Source organism: Sturnus vulgaris, chromosome 15, assembly GCF_052056855.1.
Source record: "Sturnus vulgaris isolate bStuVul1 chromosome 15, bStuVul1.hap1, whole genome shotgun sequence".
Taxonomy (NCBI): Eukaryota; Metazoa; Chordata; class Aves; order Passeriformes; family Sturnidae; genus Sturnus; species Sturnus vulgaris.
The window spans coordinates 16,455,385-16,474,976 of record NC_142257.1 but is presented as its reverse complement, the minus strand read 5'-3'; the positions used below and the strand labels follow the sequence as shown (position 1 = coordinate 16,474,976).

The following is a 19,592-nucleotide window of genomic DNA, read 5'->3' as shown; positions in this document are numbered from 1 at the left end:
TCTAAAAGATAAACATGATTAACTGAAATAATGACTTTGATGAGGGCTAAGTAGCACATTGCCATCAACCTTGAATTAAATAAGATTGTTTACTTAGGTATAAAATTGTGAAATGTCACGTGGATGTAAGAGAATCCAGTTTAAATTCTTCCCGTGTGTTTTCTCAAATGCAAGGCTAGTATCTCTCATATTCTTTAGAAGTTCATTTGCTGTTTTGTTCATTTATCTCAAAAATGCCATTGAGTAGTTGTTAAAAGCCACAGGAAATAACTTCAGCAGATAGAAATATTGGTTCTCATGTGGTGTGTGTAATGCACAGTGCTCAGGCTCTGTGGGCCTGCAGACACAGCCTTTGATCCGTTCTAGGTGTCAGAAAGAGAAGTTAAAATTCCCCTCTCCTCCATCACCCCTTTATCTTCCAAGACATGTTCATATGGTGGCCATGTGAAAACTCTGCCATTTGAAACCCCACAATGTTAGTTTGATCTCAGGAAGGCCTTTCAGTTCCAAAATGTCTTCAATTCTGATAGTAAAATTACTCAGCATGCAAGAAAACTGGAAAGCAGATATGGGGTGCTAAGTACAGTGGGTTTATAAAAGTTCCAGGTGTCTTTGGAGATCAAAACTTCAGCAAAAATAGATCTGCTATCAAAGTTAACCTGGAAGGTGGATTGGGAACAAAGGGGGCACAAAGACAGGCTGGTATGTGAATTTACAGAACAGCTCAGCTTCCCCTTTATGCAGGGGGGTTGTTTGTAAGGTCAGCCCATACAAATAGCATTCATTAGGACTGTGGGAACAGGTGACTGTCTTCATTGAAAAAGAATTGAAGAGCAAGAGTGTGTCTTCCAAGCAGAACTGCTTTTAGATTTTGCAGAGCTGTCACACGTTTTATGGAGAGGAGGCTCGTGCTTTTTATAGTTACAGGGCTGGAATAGCTTGGAATGGTTGTTTTCTAAAAACTGGCAAGTTGTCACCAGAGTAAAACTCATGTAGTGAGTGAGTAAAAGGGACTAATATATAAACACTAATCTGTTCTCTAAAATGTTCCTGGAAGAATCTTCAGGATTAATATTCTATTTCAAATCACCATGTAGTCATCTGGTTACCCATATGTTCATATTTTCTACAACAGTGCTCAGGTTTTCCAAGTGAAGTTTCAAGAAAATCTAAAAGAAATTATGTATACTACAGGAATAATGGCTAATCTGGGAATAATTTTGGTTGGTCAAGTTACTGAATTTACTGTGCCTACATTTTTTGAAGGAGAATGAAAATCTAGATTCCTGCCAGTAGCTGTTCCTGAAGCAGAGTGAGCTGAGTGTATGATTCTTAGTAGGCATCCACAGGAAAATTTAGAAGTTATGTTTGTGTGCTCATCCCTGTTAAAACTTTGTGGTGCCTGTCCCTCGACTCCCCACCTTGTGGATGTGGGCAGGTGCTCTACAAATGACACAGTCTGGCTCCTGTATGAATAAAATGCACAAAGCATCCAATGGCAAGTTCACAGCATGAGGTTTAGTGCAATGGGAACTTCATGTGTTTATGTATAATAGAATAAACTTTGTCAAGTGGAAGATAATCTAATCTATTTTTTTTTTATTCTCATTGTAACTGTTTAGGCGTCTGAACAAGAATAAATTGCAAGTTCTTCCCGAGCTGCTTTTCCAGAACACACAGAAGTTAACTAGGCTGTAAGTATAATCTGATTTATTTTTCTGTGGTGTGTTTCTATTTTATGTTCCTTATTGTGCAGATTCACGTGTTGTGTTTTGACTGTGGCGAGAGGTTTAATTTTTGTGATATTAAACTGCCAGTTAGTGAGGGTTTTTTAGGGGATGTGTTATGTTTGCTTGTGTGTAGCTGTAATTTGGTAGAGCATAAATACCAGAGGGAAGAGAAACCACAAAATTTTTCTGTTCCTCGTGTATTCACCAGGATGACGTCAAGGTGATTTGTTTTGAACTCTCTCTGTAGAGCTACAGAAACCATGGAAAGTGTCAGGTTCATGTATCTGGTTCAGGCTAGATGTCCACAAAAGGAGAGTGCCTATACTTGTTTTAAAATAATGGAGGTAGTTACAAATTCTTTAGTTTGGAAAATGATCTTTTCAAGTAAGTCAAGGCTTTGCCAGATAGACCAGCAAAGTTATGGCTCCTGCCTGGCCAGGCAGAAAGAGGAGGAATTATGGAGAGGTAAACGATTTTTTTCCTTGAAATATAAAAACTGTGCTATAAAATGTTTAGATGGCATCAGGGCCCATTTCATCAGCAAGAGAACTTGGCTTTTTTTTTTTTTTTTGTGAGAGGAGGAAGAGAGTGGTGTTAGAACAATAACTGGATGATTTCTAAAATAGATACATTTTTAAAAAGTGCACAAGAATAAAATTAATGAGCAGGTGTCTGCGTAGTTACTATCAAAAAAAGAGTCATCTGCCTTTTTAAAGGAGTAGTCACAAACTGTTTGAAATAATTTTTTGGATTGTGCCAAAGTTAAACTCATGATCCAGACTGGCTTTTTGAAATTTGGTAAAGCTGTTCTTTTAATGCTTGAGTTTGTTTATGGAATATCAGACACTAAGACTTGTAATTTGGTTAGTGGAATTGTGAAGTTGTTACAGGATGGGTGAAAAAGTTCTCCATTCATGTGGAGTTTTTATAATTGTTTTAATGCATTAATGTGCAATCAAACAAACCATTTAGACAGTACAGTAAATTTTTCTTCCCATGGAAATACGAATCACATGGTGATAGTGCAGATTAATTTTGGAATCAGATAACTTTAAAAAAGGAGAATTTTGGTTTATGTTGAAAGAGGCAATCTGAAGAGTGCTGTGCAACAAGTGATATTGGTAATTTGGAGAAATTCTCCAACGAACTTCTGGTGTTGTCCAAACTTGCTCATGAAAAACTGTACAAGTCACTGCCACAATTCTGCAGATGTATGAAAATAAAAAAATATAAGCCTTAACCATCTTTCAGTCTTAAAATCTGCTTGGAGGAATCTTTGTTGGACTTGTTTTTTGTCATGACTTTTGAATTCATTAAGATATATATATTTGCTGAATGGATTGCTTGAGCTGAACAATTTGGTTGCATTTCCTTATGTTCTTTGCATGGTTTTGAAATTTTGCATCTTGCAACTCTGCTTGAGTATAAAGTGTGAGCTGGGACATAGTTGCAGACACCTTTCTCTGGTCTCTGGAAGGTGCCAGCTGTATTTATTTGTTAGAAGAGTTGCTTTAGGTGGGTTGGTTGTCTGAGGATATGATGCTGATTTCAAGAGAAAAGCTTTTATAGAGTTCACCTGGATCTCAACAAATTCCAGATTAACATGTTGAAAATTGCTCTGTGAGTGGTCTCATTGTACCTGGATATCATGGGAAGAGCTCTCTGGTAATTTGTGGTTTCAGAGGAATGCTGTGTGTGTTGATAACTTGTGTGCATCTGTCCTCAGGAACCAAAGAATTGAAGTGAAAGTAGCTGAGGCTCTTCAGCACCACCGAGTGTGTTTTTCAATAGGTCCTGTAATCATGATACATTATAGCCCTTAACAGCGAGGGCAGTAATTTTGCTTTTAGAATATAAAGATTGTAATAAAGTTCCATAGAATGGAATGATTAATCTGAATGCTGTGTAATGCCTCCCAACGGATGCTGTCAGAACATTTGTCTTTATTCACTGACATTCATTCAGTCTTGCTTACTGTTGAGCAGTGCATTAGATAGATCACTTCAGCACTGTTTGTCAGAAGAAACTCGCTTTTTCTTTTGAAGATACGAGTGTTATATAAATAGAGTGTGTATTATAAGCAAATAAATCCTAGCTCAAGTGAACTGTTACAGTTCCAAGTGTAGTTTGGTTGCGTGTTTTTCTGTCGTGGGATAAGAGTGAAAAATTTACTTCCTACTAGAATCTGTAAAAACACACACACACATATATATGGTTGCTCTCTGTTGTTTCATGGTGCTGTGTTGGTCCCACTGCTGGTAGATTCAGAGCTGTTCTCTCTGGCTTGTCTGGATCCAGCATTCCCCTCTGCTCTCAGATGTTGAGTGGAGGGGCAGTGGTGCCTGCATTCCTCCCTGCAGCTGCTCTCACCCAGCCTCTCCAGAAGAAAGCAGAGCTGAGAAAGTGATGAAAGGGCATAAAAGCAGTGAAACAAAAATCGGGAAGAGAGGCTGATGCAGGGGTGAGGTAGATTCTGTGGAATTTACGAGGAGTGAATTTAAATGAACATTAAAAAGTGTAGATAGTGCTGGTCTTAGTTTTAATTTTCCATGGTACAGCTATAGTACTTCTGCTGCCATATTTTTCAGCTCTTCACTCTGAGTTACTCAGACGTTACTCCATTATTTTCTTCTTAATAATTGTAATCCTCATAAAGCAGAAAGTCCAAAAGTCGAGTATTTTAACTGTGTACAGTTAAATAAATAAAGTTAAATACAGTTAAATACTGTTAAATACAGTTGCTACAGTTCAAACAATGCAAAATGTTCAAGAACTCGGTGCAGTATGTCCAAATTGTAAGATTTAGTTTTATTCATTGGAACAAGGAGCTCCTAGTCTTGTCCATGGAGGAAATAGAGGTGAATTCTGTGATTCTGAAGCTGCCCTCTCCAGCAGGCATGCAGTGAATGTAACAGTCCATGGCTTTGTTAATGAAGGTACAAGCTCAACTTTTTTTTTAAGATAAAGCAAAATAGAAAGATGATATTCTAAGTTTGGTATCTTGATGAAAGTGTGAAAATTGAGCATGTTTAGTATCATGAGTAAAACGTGGTGGAGATGGAGTGACTGAGCTGCTTAAACATGGAGGAATTTTGTGTGCCTGGAGGGTTTTGGGGAAGACTTGTTAATGTTGCAGGAGTAGTTAAAGGCTGAAAAAGCAGCTGAGGGCTTTTCTCAGTGTTCTGTCAGCCAGGCTGAAACCTGGGACTTGACAGGAGGAACCAGCTTTGGCTGTGTAGATTGGTGTCAGCAGAATCTCTTCAGCCCTGCTGCTGCTGCTGGGAATCAGAATGCAGGGCAGGTTTCATGTTGATGATGTGCTTTAAAGCTGCAGGAAAACCTGGGGGCTCTCGTGCTCAAGGTTTGGGACAGCAGTGCTGTTGTCCCTGGTGGGTTCTGTGTGTGTCACCAGGTCTTGCACAGTGCATTCCCACTCAAATCCACTTTCTGCTGACTACTGAAATTGAATTTGGAATGCTTCTCAGATTATAACTGTGTCCTCAACCCTCACTTCAACTCCAGGTACCTTTGGCTTTTTCTCTGAGCCTCTCCTGAATTCTGAGCTTCAGGATATCCTTGCATCTTTTACAGGGCTTGTTAGGCTGCATTGTCACATCTGGTTGATATTACAAACAGGAATATATATAGTGAAATAAACCTTCAATGGAATATGAGGCATCCCACAAAATGAGTTTCTCATAAGGCTTTGAGCTTCTTCTTCTAGAAAGAGTGGCTTTGAGACTCATGGATTTTATTTGCTTTGGTTTAGATAAGGGTTTTAAGTTTAAGTTGGATGATGAGTGAGGCCTTGATTAGATTCTCTAGTGGAAATGTTTCTCGTTGCTCTATTGCCTTCACTGCCTAGATTTTAAAGCTTCTGAGCTGTTTTATCTGGGATAATTATCCAGTAATTCAAAATGCAGGCACTTTTAATGAGAAAACTGAATCAAGGAAAAATATTTTTAATGAATTGAGAAATAAAAGTATGAAATATCTTTTTTTTAATAGTTGCAGATACTTACTAATATCTATCCATAAAGGAGCAGATATTTTTAATACAGGTGATAAATGCACAGAAAAAGTATAAGAAAATGAAGCATGCAATTTAACAGCTGTAAAACTAGGTTTTGATTCTAAGGCAATTACTTTCTTATATCTGAAACAAGTCATGAAATTTTTCTGCAAAGGTTGTAAGCAAAGATTTGTGCCTGCTGGAATCCTGTTTCCTTTGTGTGCAAAGCTGGTGTATAAAATGATTGTAGTGCATCTGCTTTTCACTAAAAAACAAGTATACTAGGGGGTCCATGAGATACTTATTTATCTTTGAAAACAAAAGGGGAAACAAGCTCATTTCCCCACAAACACCCTGTCATGTAATAATATATTTGTTTCCTTGTTAAAGCCTTTATACCTCAGGCTAGCTGCTAAGTAGCCATGGTAAAGCTCTTTTGTACGTGTGGAAAAAAACCTCTTAGGCTCTAAACTCAAGTCTTGCAGTGAGAATTAATGCCTCTTCCAAATTTATAGCCATGGACCATTTGCTTGGTCTATTTATTTTTAATGAACTGTCTTAGTTGTCACTTGACTGCGCAAACCAGGCTCTGGAAACAGCGATCCTGAAATCTGATACCAGAATATCAGGATAGTGGAAGCATCCATTAGTCTCTGAAATGAATTTGTTTACTTTTTTGAGTAGTATCAGAATCTATATTTTATTCCAAACTGAGTGTCTCAGTGTGGGAGCAGAGCCCTGTGATCCTGAGCTGAGACAATTTGAGTCCATGGCTGGGTGTTCCCAATACCTTCCTGTTTAAATTTTCTAGTCATGGTGTCCCAATATTTTATCACATTCATTTATAGTTATTTCTAAAGTAGGCTGCATTAGCACAAGCAGCAGAATGGAGACATTGTAGATAAGTTATTTGTTTTAATAAAATGGCATTTCTCTCAGTATCAGGAACAGCCACTCTGTAGTGAGTTGCTTGTTGTTGACATGGTGTATTTGTACAAATGTGTGAGATTTGTCAGAGCTGGATCAGTGGGATGCTCTTTTCTTATCCAGTGGAGTATTTTGAAAGTTGATTGATAGATGGGTAAAATAGTGAGTAAGTACTTGCAGCACACAATGCAAATTCTGTGAGTAGCCTTAAAAAGAGGCAATATTCAGTTTTAGCAGGATCACACAACAGCTGAGGTTGTGTGCTGGGCTGGCCCTGGCAGGTCCCCAGCGCTGCTCTGTCCCTGCTCTTCTCAGCAGGGCAGGGAGAGAAGATATAATGCAATGATAATTGTGGGGTGAGATAAGAGCAGGGAGAGATCCATCACCAGTGACTGTCACAGGCAAAACAGACCTGACTTGGGGATATTAACTTTATTGACAATGAAATCATAGTAGGGCAGTGTTTTATTTTTAGAAATTGCTATTTGCCATCTCTTTCCTTGACTTGGTGTCAGTGTGTGTATCTGGTTTTGTGTAAGGAGTTTCCTTGGATAATTCCTGGTAGGAGCAGCTGGAACCATTTAGTTAGTGCTTTACTAAGCTGCCCTTGTTAGACATGGATGTGAAGGTGTTCTCACCTTCCCTGTGGGAGGGACACTGCTGTGCTGCAGGCAGGTGTTGGCCCAGGTGAGCCAGTGCCTCCTGCCTGGCACTGCACAAGTGCAGGGTGTGCCAGATTTTCCCAGTGCCTGCTTTTCCTGTGGAGCTCAGATGTTGATTGCAGCCGGGGGTTTGTTGCACATGGCTGTGATTTGCCCAGGATTTGCTGCTGGAAGCCCTGTGAGCAGTGTCACTTGTAAAACCTCGCCTCCAGCCCCATCCCCAGCCAGCCCAGAGCATCAAACCACGACTCCTGGTCAGATTCTGCCTCTTTCATCTCATGGGTGTCATTAGAAGCTGTGCTTGGAAAAGCAACCAGATCATAAATTTTCTGTGTGTCCTCTTTATTTCTCTGTTTGTTCTCTTTCTAGAAAGAAAGCTCTCCCAGATTGCTGCCTCAGAGCTCCATTATCATTTCCATTAAAGCAGGATCCTGACAATTCAATTGTTGCAGGAGTTTGAGTTACGGTGTTGCCATGACAAAAGAGCACGGGCTTGTAACAGGGTGTTTTTGTGGCTCTATCCACATCCAATAATTGTAGTTTTACTGTGTATAGATCACAGCAGGTCTTTTCAGAAGACAGTAAATAATTACAGTAAGTGTTTGGTGGTCTCTGGGGTGCACTTCTGGCTTGGGAAAGATGTGCATTAGGTCAGGGGCTTGTGCTGCAGATAGCTGGATGACATTTGCACCATTTATCAGGCTGAAGTCATTCTAGATCTTCTTTTGAGCTCTGCTTGTAAATAATATATTTAACCTTTTTTTTTTAATACAAGTACACGCCAATTTTATTTGAAGAGTCTAAGAATCTTCTTCTGCCTAAATTAGTGCAGAAGAATAATAAAAAATATATAATATCTGTAAACTTATTATTTTGAGAGTAGAAAACAAAGGAAAACATGTTGAAAAGCAAGAAGGCTTCCTCTTCAGTGCTGCTTTTTCCCCTGTGTGAAATTGGTGATTTGAAATGATAGTGTGCAGATGTCTTCTTTCCCCTCTTAAGGGAAACAGGCACGACTGGGGAAGAAAGGGTGTTTTTGTGAAAATTGCTGCTGGGTTTTAGTGGCGTCTCCCTTCTAAGGAGGGTTCTACTGCCAACTTCTGTGATCAGGTCATCTTATTACAAAGCTATTTAAGGGAGTTTGTGGCAAAGGATTATACATTTCCAGAAGAAATGCCACACATGCAGATTAAGCATAAGTCTGCTTTGGAAATAAGTTGTTTTACTCTGTTAGCTGAGTAACTACTGCCTTGCATTTCCAATGTTTTTTCCTTTGCTACTTGAAGGGTGACATCTTTCCATTGATATTCAGCTGCAGAAATCAGGAGGCTCCAAAATAGTGGGATTAATTTGCCATTTAATTATTTGGTAGCCTTAACCATGCTGCTGGGTGTCCATTTTCCTGATGTTGGGGTTTTTAAAGCACTCTCAGGTAAATTCTAGTTTCAAATCACATGGCTTGTAGATAGCACATTAAAAATACTGTCAATATACTGTAATTGGCTGCTCAAAGCAATCCTGAACTGAAAAATGCTAACACCAACAGCAGCCTTGTGAGCTTGCTAAGTCCAGTCCCTGATTTTGCATCAACAGAGCCCTTGTAAGTAGTTTCTGCTGCTGCTTAAAATTTCCCTTATTCTTAGTATCAAACAAGGAGTACTGACAAATTCAGTGTGTGCTCTCAATTAGACATTAATTCCCATCAGAGTTCATTCTTTCTGAGGGCATCCTGGAGGTGCTTAGCAAAATGAGGCTTTTCTGAACTTGTGCAGAACCTGCTGCTGCTTTGAGTGAGTCCCAGCAGGGGCAGCTCCGTGGTCAGTCACCACCTGGAGAGCTGCACACGTGGGCTCTGGGTTCTGTGTGTGCTCTGCCAGCTCTGAAATGTGTCCTTATTAACTGCCTTCAACTTCTGTCTTCGGAGTGATGAGTTTAAATGGGGGGAAAAGCAGTGACTCAGCCTCTGGTTACCAGGGCTTTCACATCACTGAGCTGTTATGTCTCAAAACACAACAGTTGTGGGTGGGCATTATTGGCTCGCTGTTTTCTTAGGTTACTCTCCACAATTTGGGCTTTTTTGCTTCTGGGAGCAGCAGTCCAAGTTCTGTAGCTCGCTGAAGTGCTGGTTTCTGGTTCTGGGGTTTGATTTGTGGTGGTGGCAGGGCCAGGGAGCTGCTGCTGGGCTCTGCAGGGTGGATTTGTCTGTGCCACTCACGGCTGCTTTCAGGCTTGACAGAGGATTGAGTGGCTGTGGAGCTTGCAGCTGGAGATTAATTAGGTTATATCACAGGTATATTATTACTGGGGGATCTGACCTGATGGTTTATAGGCAGTTTCTTTTCCGGAAACTGGATAACCTTGGTAGTCTGGGCAGCTCCGAGTCTGTCAGGGTCAGATTTACTGCTTTTGCTTTGTTAATGTGGTTTTTTTTGGCCTTGCCATTAGAGCTAGTCAGCAAATGTCAGCACATCACGGTGTACTTGCACTCAGCATTGCTATATGGATATTGCTTTCCTTGTTTGCAAACTTCCTTTTAATCAATTAGTTATTATGTGAATGTTTTTTGCCTCTCCCCTTCGTCTGTGCTCTGAAAGGAGCTGGAAAATGTTTTCTGAGTGCTCAGTGCTTCTGAGCTGCTGGAGTCTTGTCTGTGGTTAGAATGAGCAGTGGGAAATTCACTTGTAAATTGTCATTACTGCAACTAGGTGACAATGCAGAGTGAATATAACTCTCTCTTCTTTTTGGTGAACAGGAGATTAGAATACATTTGGCATTATTTTCACACTGAGGCAGTTTCCTCACACAAAGCAAATGTAGGAACAGATTGAACTGATGACCCGAAGTGCAGACATCTCATCTACGCAACAGGAAAAATATCATAATGATAATGTAAATATTTCTGCTGCTTTCCATAATAGACTGTCATCCTGAGGCCAAAGATGAGTTTACATTCATTGTCTTGTAAAAGTCCTTTCAAATACTTTGGAAATATGTTGCAGATAACGAGAATTTCTTTTAGTGTGTGTGGATGGTGGAAGTAGGGGACCTGATCATTGGTGCAGAGATACTAATGAGTGTTAAATTACAAGTGCTGCACACGAAGTCTTGATTTTCATCAGTGTCTTTAAAAAGAAAAGGCCATTTCCCATCAGCAGTTTTCTGGCTTCAGCTCTTCTGGTTGTTTCATGGCAGCAGAACCCTGATTTACCTACAGAGATTTATTGCCCAGTCAGAATGCCCCATGAGGAAGGATTTGGTGGGTAAAACAATGCAAGACCAAATGCTTCCTTGTTTTAATTATCATTTGGTTTTCTTCTCGAAACCTGCAATGTGTACAATGGGAAGCTTAAGTCAGGCTGTGTGGAGCTTTTCCATGTGTTTCACAGGGGTAACAGGCCGTGCCTGTTTAAAGTATTTCAGACACTTAAAGGTCTCGAAAATGAAAGCTGCTATTACTTTTAAATGCACTAGGTTTGCTTTTGAAATACAGTCATAAATGATCCAGGATTTCATTTTGAATCCAGCCCCTGCAGTTGGGAGAGCCATGAGATTGTAGCCTGGGGCGTGTGTGTGCCTGTCAGAAGGGTCAGAAGCTGAACCTGGGGATTTGATCTGGAGCCTGACACAGCTCCACATCCCCAGTGCAGACTGCACTGTAAAACTTACAAGGGTAGAAAATATTCATGAAACAAAATTAAAATAACCCGTGCAAGTCATTAAATGTTACGGTGCTAGGAGAATAGATTGGCAAGGGCGGTTTATCATCAGCTTGCTCTCATGACTAAGGCAAGCATGTTGTACAAGGTGTGCCTTTGAACTGCTTTTATTTCTTCACTCAGTGTAACACACTGAAAACAAAAGGTTATGGCACCATGTGTTACACAAAGTCCATGAGCTGATTTTTAATGTTTCCCTTATATAATACTTTGGAACTTAGTGAGATTATTCAAATATACAGTAATTGCCACTGTTGAATATTGAGATTTTCTACAATGAAAATGCAAGTACTATGAGAAAATTGACTGAAGCATATTTGAAATTAAACACCTGCCTTTTGCTTTGCTCTGTTAAACTCCCTGATGGGCTGTTGCTAAAGATATCTGTGAAATGTTTTCTTCAGGAAACAGCTGATATGAATTTACTCCATTCCTATTGATCTATGAAGGAATATTAAGTTTAATGTTTTGAATGGTTTCCGTGCATGGCACAACATCAGTGCTCAGTGAACTGTGAGGGGAAAAATGCTGACAAGAAAAGCTTCTGATATGAAACCAAATATTATGCTTATACAGTTAGTTTCTTTTATTGAGAGAATAATCTTGTATCCCACCACCCAGCAGCAGGAACAGGACTCCCTGTAAGTTCTGATACTCATTCCTGGGTCAGCCCTGCCTTGCTGTCCTCCCTGGGAGTGAGGAGGTTGCTGAGTGCCCTGGGGCATTCAGTCTCTGAGCCCAAGCTGATTTCTTTACAACGAGCATATGCACAAAGGGACTGTATCTTCAAAAGCATTGGGTGGAAATTTTGCTTTTTTCTCCTTGAGTTTGTACTTTCCTGCCCTACTTTTTCCTAGTAATTGCTTAACCCCATACCTTAGAATCCCTTACTGGGAGCAAAGCTGATGGTATATCGGGCTAGATTTTTTAATAGGACTTTTTTTCTGCAGGAGTGGCAGTCTTTGCAGTGTCTTGGTGTTATTTGATCCCTGAACTCGCTGGTATAGGAGGGATTTCACTTACACACCTTCCCTTCCTCGGCTCCAGAGGCCTCATGTTGCTCCTGCTGAATGAGGAGCTGGCCAGGGCTGCCCTGGGAACACCATCCTGGGGCAGTGCACTGCCATTGGGCTGGCTATAAAACCCGAAAATCCGTGTCCTCGGCCGGCTTGGTTGGGAGGACACGATGGCACATGCCCGTGTGAGAGAGGGAATCTCGGTTTTGAGATAGGAAATGCACAGCTGTGGTCCAGAGTGTCCCCTCCTGTGACAGGAGCAGTTATTTGACATTGCTCAGGTGGGCTGCTCGGCTTTGGCTTTCGTTCGTGGAGTGTTTTGATAAAGTGTAATTTACATGCATCAGGAATTACAGGCTCCAGAGGGACCGTGGTATTTTTTTCCTGACAGGACAGAAAACAAATTTCCCATAAGCCTGGGGAATGCAACATGCCACTTGCCCCAGTTGGTGGTGAACTTCAAAGGAAAACAATGTTTCGTTTTACTGGCCTCGGGTTTTGCGCTATTTTATCTTCAAAACTGGTATTTCAATTGCTTGGAGGGAATTATTTTTCTTCACTGCTTGTTACTCTTTTTTTTCCCAAATGGCATTGCTGGTTTTTAAAAATGAGGACCACCTCACTCTTGTGCAGCTGGAGCTTATTCCAGCCCCTCTTTAATGAGGTAAACCCATTTCATTGTGTTTAAATAAGCATAGGAACAAAGGGCCAGTTGCTGTGGATAGCTGTGGCTTACAACAGCCCATGTGTCGGGTGTCAAACTTGGCAAAAATATCAGCTGGATTGTTTTTCACTTTGTAGTTAAGGTTTGTAAATAAATGCAATTGTATGGAAAGTGTAAATGATATACCTTTAAAAGTAGAGACTTATTTATTACTAGTCTGGGTTTTTTTTACCTCTCTTAATTCACTTGACAGAGTTCTTCCTTTCTAAAGAATGAAATGAAAAAGGGAAAAGGATTTTAGGGCACACTGAGTATACCATGGAATAAGGAAAAGTGAGGACTTATCACTCTGTCTTGACTCAGGAGTTCATTTAGCAGAGACTTTGTGAAGCATTTTCTGTGTGTGTGCCCCAGTGCTGGAGTGTCAGGTTGGCAAGAGGAATGCCAGACTGAGCTGCTCTTTGGGCTTTCAGCCTGGCCTCTCCCCTGTGTACCCTGACCTGAAAGATCAACACAGTTAAAAACTGAGGGGAAGCAATTTTTATGTATGAAAATTTCCAATATTCATAAAGAAACAAGCTCTAGGAGTTCCCAGTGAATATTCAGGAGCTAGAGGGCTGCTGGGGATGCTGCAGTGTTGAACAGCCTGTGACAATGCTTCTGTGTAACTTTAAACTGCACTTTTTACATTATTCAATGCTTAGATACTTCATTGAGGTCTTTTCTTAAGTAAATTTCCACAATTGACTTCATCTGCACAGGGTGGGGGGATTAGCTGTTTAAATAGTCAGAGGCTTGTCTTGCATCAGCACTCACTGGGTTGTTAGGAGTTTTTTCCCCACTAATGTGCCTGCTTTTTAAGGTTTTCTTACTTAGAATTGTGGTAGCCAACCCATTTGTTTCTTTCTCCTGTAGAAGGAGATTTTTCTGATTTTCTTGCCAGAAATATAGGAATATATATACAATACAATATAAGAGAGATGGAGCCTATTAACCTCATCAACATTTAATTGGCTGTGTTTTGAGTGGGAAATTGAACCATATGACCTCAGAGGTCCCCTACAATCTGAAGTATTCTGTGGTTAAATATGTTATTTACAGTATTTAATGCTAGGGCTTGGAAGCTTTTAGCTGGTTCAAGGTTTGGCAGATACTGTGGATGGGATCCAAACTGTGGAGTTTTTGGGTTTTTTGTCTTTCTATTCAGAATGAAAGATGAAATGTAGTAGACAGGATTTTTGTGGGTGCTGGAAGATCCTGTGTTTGTGCTCATCATCAGGATGTTAGAGTATGAGATGTTGGTTTTCAGCTCCCACAGCCCTGGAAAGTCATCAGGAGCCAGAACTGATGAACTGCTGCTGAGGAAAGTAAATTTTAGCAGTGTCCCACCCTAAACTGTGCTGTTTGAATCCACTTGGAGCATTGACTTTGGTGTCCTTTTCAGAGGTAGGATGTGCCTTGGTGTTCAATGTTTTTACATTTTATCATCTTGCCCCTTATTGTGGGAGGAATTTATTTGCTTTATCCCTTTTGTGAATGTTTCTGCTTTGCTCAAAACCAGCCTGTAAAACCAGAGTGGCTGATCTAGGAGGCTGTGGTGGGGTCATGGTGTAACACAGGCAGAGAGGGGCTGCCCAGATTCTGTTTGGAAATGGTATAAAAAAGGAGAAGGAAAAAGGGAGTATTGTAGAGGTGGCTCCTGTTCTCGGGGTTTTCCTTCCCAAGATCCTGTTCCAAGTGGATTTGGATGGATGGAGGATCAAGGTTTTCCTGCAGGAGGAGGCATTTCAGGACTGGCCTGCTCTGTGTTCACATCCAGAGGTAAAATCTGAAAGGAGGAGGAGGTTGGGCTCAACCTCCCATTATCTAAGAACGTAGCTCTTGAATTTAAATGTTATTAACTTAGTTTCAGGTTGCAGCTACAGAAAAAGGTTTGTTCTCTTTCTCGTCTTGATCTGATGATCTTGATTTAATTTTCAGATTTATTTCCAAACAGTCTCTAAGGTAATGTTACTACAATGTCAACAATCTATTTAAATTACAGAAAAATGCCAAGTATTTAAAAAAAAAAAGTGGTTAAAAGGAAATGTTGTCCTAATGTCCACGGGGTTCTGCTGAATTTCATGTTTTAAGCTGCTGCAGCACTACCACTGTCACCAGCCCATGGCACAAATGGGGTTTGTATGGGAAGATTCAAATGGGCCCAACCAATCATTTCTTGATTTTGAAATTTGTGGTAAAGTTCCAGCTAAGGAAAATAGAACACTGTTTCTTGCATGATGGTACTGGTGAGACTTCCCTCAGACACTGAAGGGAAGGACTTTGTAAAAGTGTCCTCAGGAAGGCTCAACTTGATTCATTTAATTAAGTTACTGAATTACAAAATTTTCCTTGAATGTGTAAATCAAAAGGTTTTTTTCAAGTAGTGTTGTTTTTTTTATCTAAAAAAAGGTTCTGTGAGTTTTTCTGGCAACCATCTATATACAAAATATGAAAATAAAAGTTCCAAAATCTAACATTTGTGTTATGCAGATGAATTAATTGAGAGTTCTCAGCTAGTTGGCCAAAGAAGTGATTTATGCTGTGGAGACTGGCATGTCAGGGACAGGTAATATGTGAAGTAACTGTTAACTATGTGGATGAGACAAGTACTTCAATTTTAGGAGGATTTATTTTTGAAGAAAAAAGGAGATATTTAAACTGCTTTTCTGATTTAATTTTATTTTTGCAATAAAAGACATATTCAGTTTGTGAGTTGATTAGAACCATATAATATTGTTTAGTGGTTCCTCATTTTATATTTTTACAGACTGAAGACAGACATCACGTCATAGCCCTGCATCTTAAATAATTCCAGATAGCACGACTATCTTTAATTACTTAATTATCAAATTATTCTCTACTTTGTTATTTTGAAGGGATTGCAAATAATTGAGTACACACTTTACACAGGAATTTCTCATGAATCCATACATCCCACTTGTTACAGTGTATTGATGATGCTTATTGAGACTAGCACATTACTGGTTGCCATTTCATAGGGTTATACATTTCATAATTCAAAAGAGAAAATATAGAAATTACAGTTGCTGTGCAGTGCTCTTATTCCTTTGAATTACACCAAGGCACCTGAGTATTTGAAATAAAGGATGGATATTGTATTTTTTTTGCTTATTGTCAACTCTTCCCTTGCTAAAATACGTTTAGAGACTTTTTATGGCAATTATGGCTCTTTTTTTGCAGAATTTTGTGTAGGTGTGAAAAAGTTAGTAGCATTAATTTCACTTGTAAAAAATATTAGAGGACAAAAGAGTGATCCATCTTCTGAGAAGAGGAGCCAGAACTGGCGTCTGCCAGCCTGGAAGAGGATTTTGTGGCATTGTTTCTTTCTGCTGGGCTGCTTTGGGTTTTCCAGGCTAAGTCATGCATGGCCAGAGGAGCTGGGTGAGGATTCCTGACCCAGATTCCTGATCCAGACTCCTGATGCTGCAGTGCCAGGGTGAGTTTTCCCTGGGCTGGGACAGACCTGCCCATCTCCTGCAGCTCCTGCACTGGAAACTCTGCAAGCACACATTGCTTCACTGCCTGCAATCAAAACTGGCACAAAGGCCATCGTTATAAACCCCTGGGAAGAAATGCAGTCCTTCTGAACTTCTGCTGACTGTTGAAACAAACCCCACCCAACCAAAAAAAAATTAAAATCAGACAATTAAAAAAAAAACAACAAAAAAAACCCCAAAACAAACCAAAAGACCTAGTGCTGTGTTATGTTTTTGCCTTTGCACAGCAGAATCCATGTTTTAAATACTCCAAGTTACAGAGAATGAGGAGAGCAGCTGGGGCTTCAATTCTGCATTGCTGGTGGTTCTGACCCTGTCTCTTTGCACTGAACTCAGGTGTTTGCAGAATCCCTCTCCTGGAAATCTGACATTGTTCTGCTCAGCATTTCCAGCTGTCTTAGGGAATAACTTGGGGAAACAAAAATCCTGCGTGGAAAAACATCTCTTTAGTGACTATAAGTTGAGTATGTGGACTGATTTTTTTAAAGACCTATTGGAAAATATTAATTATTAGATAATAAGGCAAAAAAATTACCTGATAAGGGCTAGGAATTTTGGAATGTGGTGGGCAAGACTCGGTGTCCTGATTGGAATTTTCAGTTGCTGAATTAAGTGTTTTATTTAAACAGCTTGGATTCGAGAGGATTGGATGGCATTCTGAATTAAGTAACTTTCTGTGGGTTAGTTTACTGTTAGGCAGCACTGGTGTTAAGAGCTGGTGATTTATTTTATTGCAGGTAGCCAAACATCTTTGTGTGCTGGTTGTTCCACATACATTTTACTCACCCTCTTGGTAGGTATTTTTTTCCATCACTGCTTTTGCATCTGTTGTGCTGCTGCTGAGTTGCTCTTGGAAACCATTTCTTAGTATGGACATTGGGACTGTTTTTCGAGAAAATGCAGTGCTTAGTAAAAACAGCAGCAGTCCAAATAATTACCAGTGTGCATACTATTATATATTCCATAAAAGTGTTGCAGTAATGCTACTCCTTGCCTTCAGTTTGCTGTATTATTGGCATATTGTATAAATAGCCAGATATTGAGATACCTGGGAATTTTGGAATGAAAGCTTTTGTAGAATTAAAAATTGCTGGGTTTGGGTTTTAATGGGAATATTGGGAAAATCAGACACTACTTGAATTGTCTGAAGTTATTACAGAATAAGTAAATTCTAAAAAGACTGCATTGTGATCGTTGCTGTTCCTGAAGTACTGATGTTTTTTCAGCAGTTGTAAATCAGTGCTTAAATAGTCTCTTGGTATAGAGACAGGACACAAAGGGTTTAGCTGTGCCTTGCCTTCAAAAAAAAGTCATGGAATTTTTTGGTTAAACACAATGAACTTGAAACGGTGAAATCTGAGTGAGTGACCTAAGTAATTTTTGTTGCAATTTTCTTCAACACTTCCATTGCCCAGTTTTTGTGGAATAATAGAAGGACACAGATCAGAAATTGAGTTATGGCTCCTGACAAAATAGTTCCTGATATTAATAGAAAGAAATCAAATAAATCGGAGCCATTTCTGAAGAGAATATGTGATGGTGAGCCTGGAACAGCAGCCAGGCTGGAACAGAAACAGGCCTTGAGTTTATGAGCTTGAGATAAATATTTAAAAATGCCGTTTCCCTACGTGCAGGGTGTATTTTTCACATTAAAGTTTGGTTTCCTTTTAAAGTGTGTCAGATAAGAGCACCTGCTACTGCTGCTGTGGGCAGGTCTGGAAGCCCAGCCATGGCCAGGGAATGGCTCCAGGGACTGAGAGGAGGCAGAAAATGGTTTCAGTATGGGCTGGTGGTGAGGCTGAGAGGGGCAGTTTTGGGGAATTTCAGCTATGTCATGGGAAATGGCCACAGCCAGACTTGTGATTAGCAGGAGAGAGCAAATCCTCTGGGTCACTGCCAGGGTTCAGGAGGGCAAAACACTGCTGGGCTATCAAATTGTTGCCATACTTTGTTTAAAGAAGAAAAGGAGGGGAAATATAAGTGGGGAAGGGGAAAAAAAACAGCCTAACAAAGAAGCAGATTTTTTTTTGGGTGTCAAAGTTGCCATCATTTTAATGCTGTTGACATGTACATCCTGAGCAATGCATGAGGCCAGAGAAGGGCTGGAGCAAGTGCATTCAAATATTGAAGGTATTGAGGAAATCTGAAAAGTTAGTAGCTACTCAGTTGTTTGGTGGTTTGTTTTTATTTTTAATTGCACTTAAGATTTTTTTTTCTTCTTATAAAATTGACCTACATCAAGGGCATTTATGTGTTACTGATCCCAAAATGACTTAAAGCTGATTTTTCTGTATCCTAAATGCAAAGATATCATGTGGCATATTGAGGGAGTGTGAAAAAGTATTTTACTTTTTTTTTAACAAATAACAAAAGTATATTCTGAAAGGACACTAATTAGAGCCAAAAGCAAAGTAGACAACTGAAAGTACTCTCAGAATGTTAAAATCCATTGAATTTTTCTGGTGTGAGGCAAGCCTGCTGTATGGGTCAGACCTGCTGAGTGTGATTTGTGAGAGCACTCAAGTAGGAGTTTCCTGGTTCTGGGACATTGCAGCTTTCCCAGTCAAACCTCTTTATTCATTCAGCCCAGGTAAGTACACAGAGGTGTTTTGTTTTGCCCTTCTGTGGCTGCTCCCCAAGCCACGGGGCCCTTGGGGCAGCTCTAGGGGCAGGCACTGGGGTGAGGTTGTGCCACCTCTCCCTGGGACAGCTGGTGGCTGACCACAGGCAAAACCATTCATTTTGTCCTCACCCCATTTCTGCAGAACAGGCTGCGGGGTTGATTGTACCAGCCTGCTTCAGTGGGAGCCCACAGCCTGTGCATGAGGCTGGATCTCCCTGCATCCCTGCCCTGAGTCAGCATGGCATGTGTCCAGAGGGATGCCAGGGCTCCAGGCTGCTTGGGGTCCTCCCACCAGGAGCTTTTGTCCCCCTGACAGCGATGCTGCCCTGGCCTCCCGTGTGGCTGTGCAGTGTCAGGGAGCCCAGGGCTGTCTGGAGAACTTGCTCCCCTGGATGTTTGGCAGAGGGAGGAGGAATGGACTGGGGTGGCAGGAGAGAACCCCAAATCCTTTTACCTGGGCTAGCCCTGAAGCTCTCCAGCCTTGTCTCCTGATCACAGGTGTGGGTACTTCCAGCAGCCAGGCAGTTTAACAGGTCAAAGCTGATTGTGCCAGACCTGGAAGTGACAGAAATGCTGATGAAACTTTCCACAGAGCCTGTGTGTCAGACCTTACATCGTGCTCCAATTTATTTTCTGAACACTGAGCTTTTATTTATTTCTTGTTCCCTCATAACACTAATGA

At 40.5% G+C, this 19,592-nt stretch overlaps 1 protein-coding gene across 3 annotated transcripts in view; it reads left to right on the top strand.

Moving 5' to 3' along the window:
* SLIT3 (slit guidance ligand 3) overlaps positions 1-19,592 on the top strand; it is a 465,006-nt gene that overhangs the window by 42,452 nt on the left and 402,962 nt on the right. For all 3 annotated transcript variants that reach the window (XM_088173839.1, XM_088173838.1, XM_088173840.1), the window contains one exon: positions 1,623-1,694. In XM_088173839.1, coding sequence (XP_088029965.1) covers positions 1,623-1,694 — 72 coding nt within the window. The remainder of the gene's footprint in view (positions 1-1,622; positions 1,695-19,592) is intronic.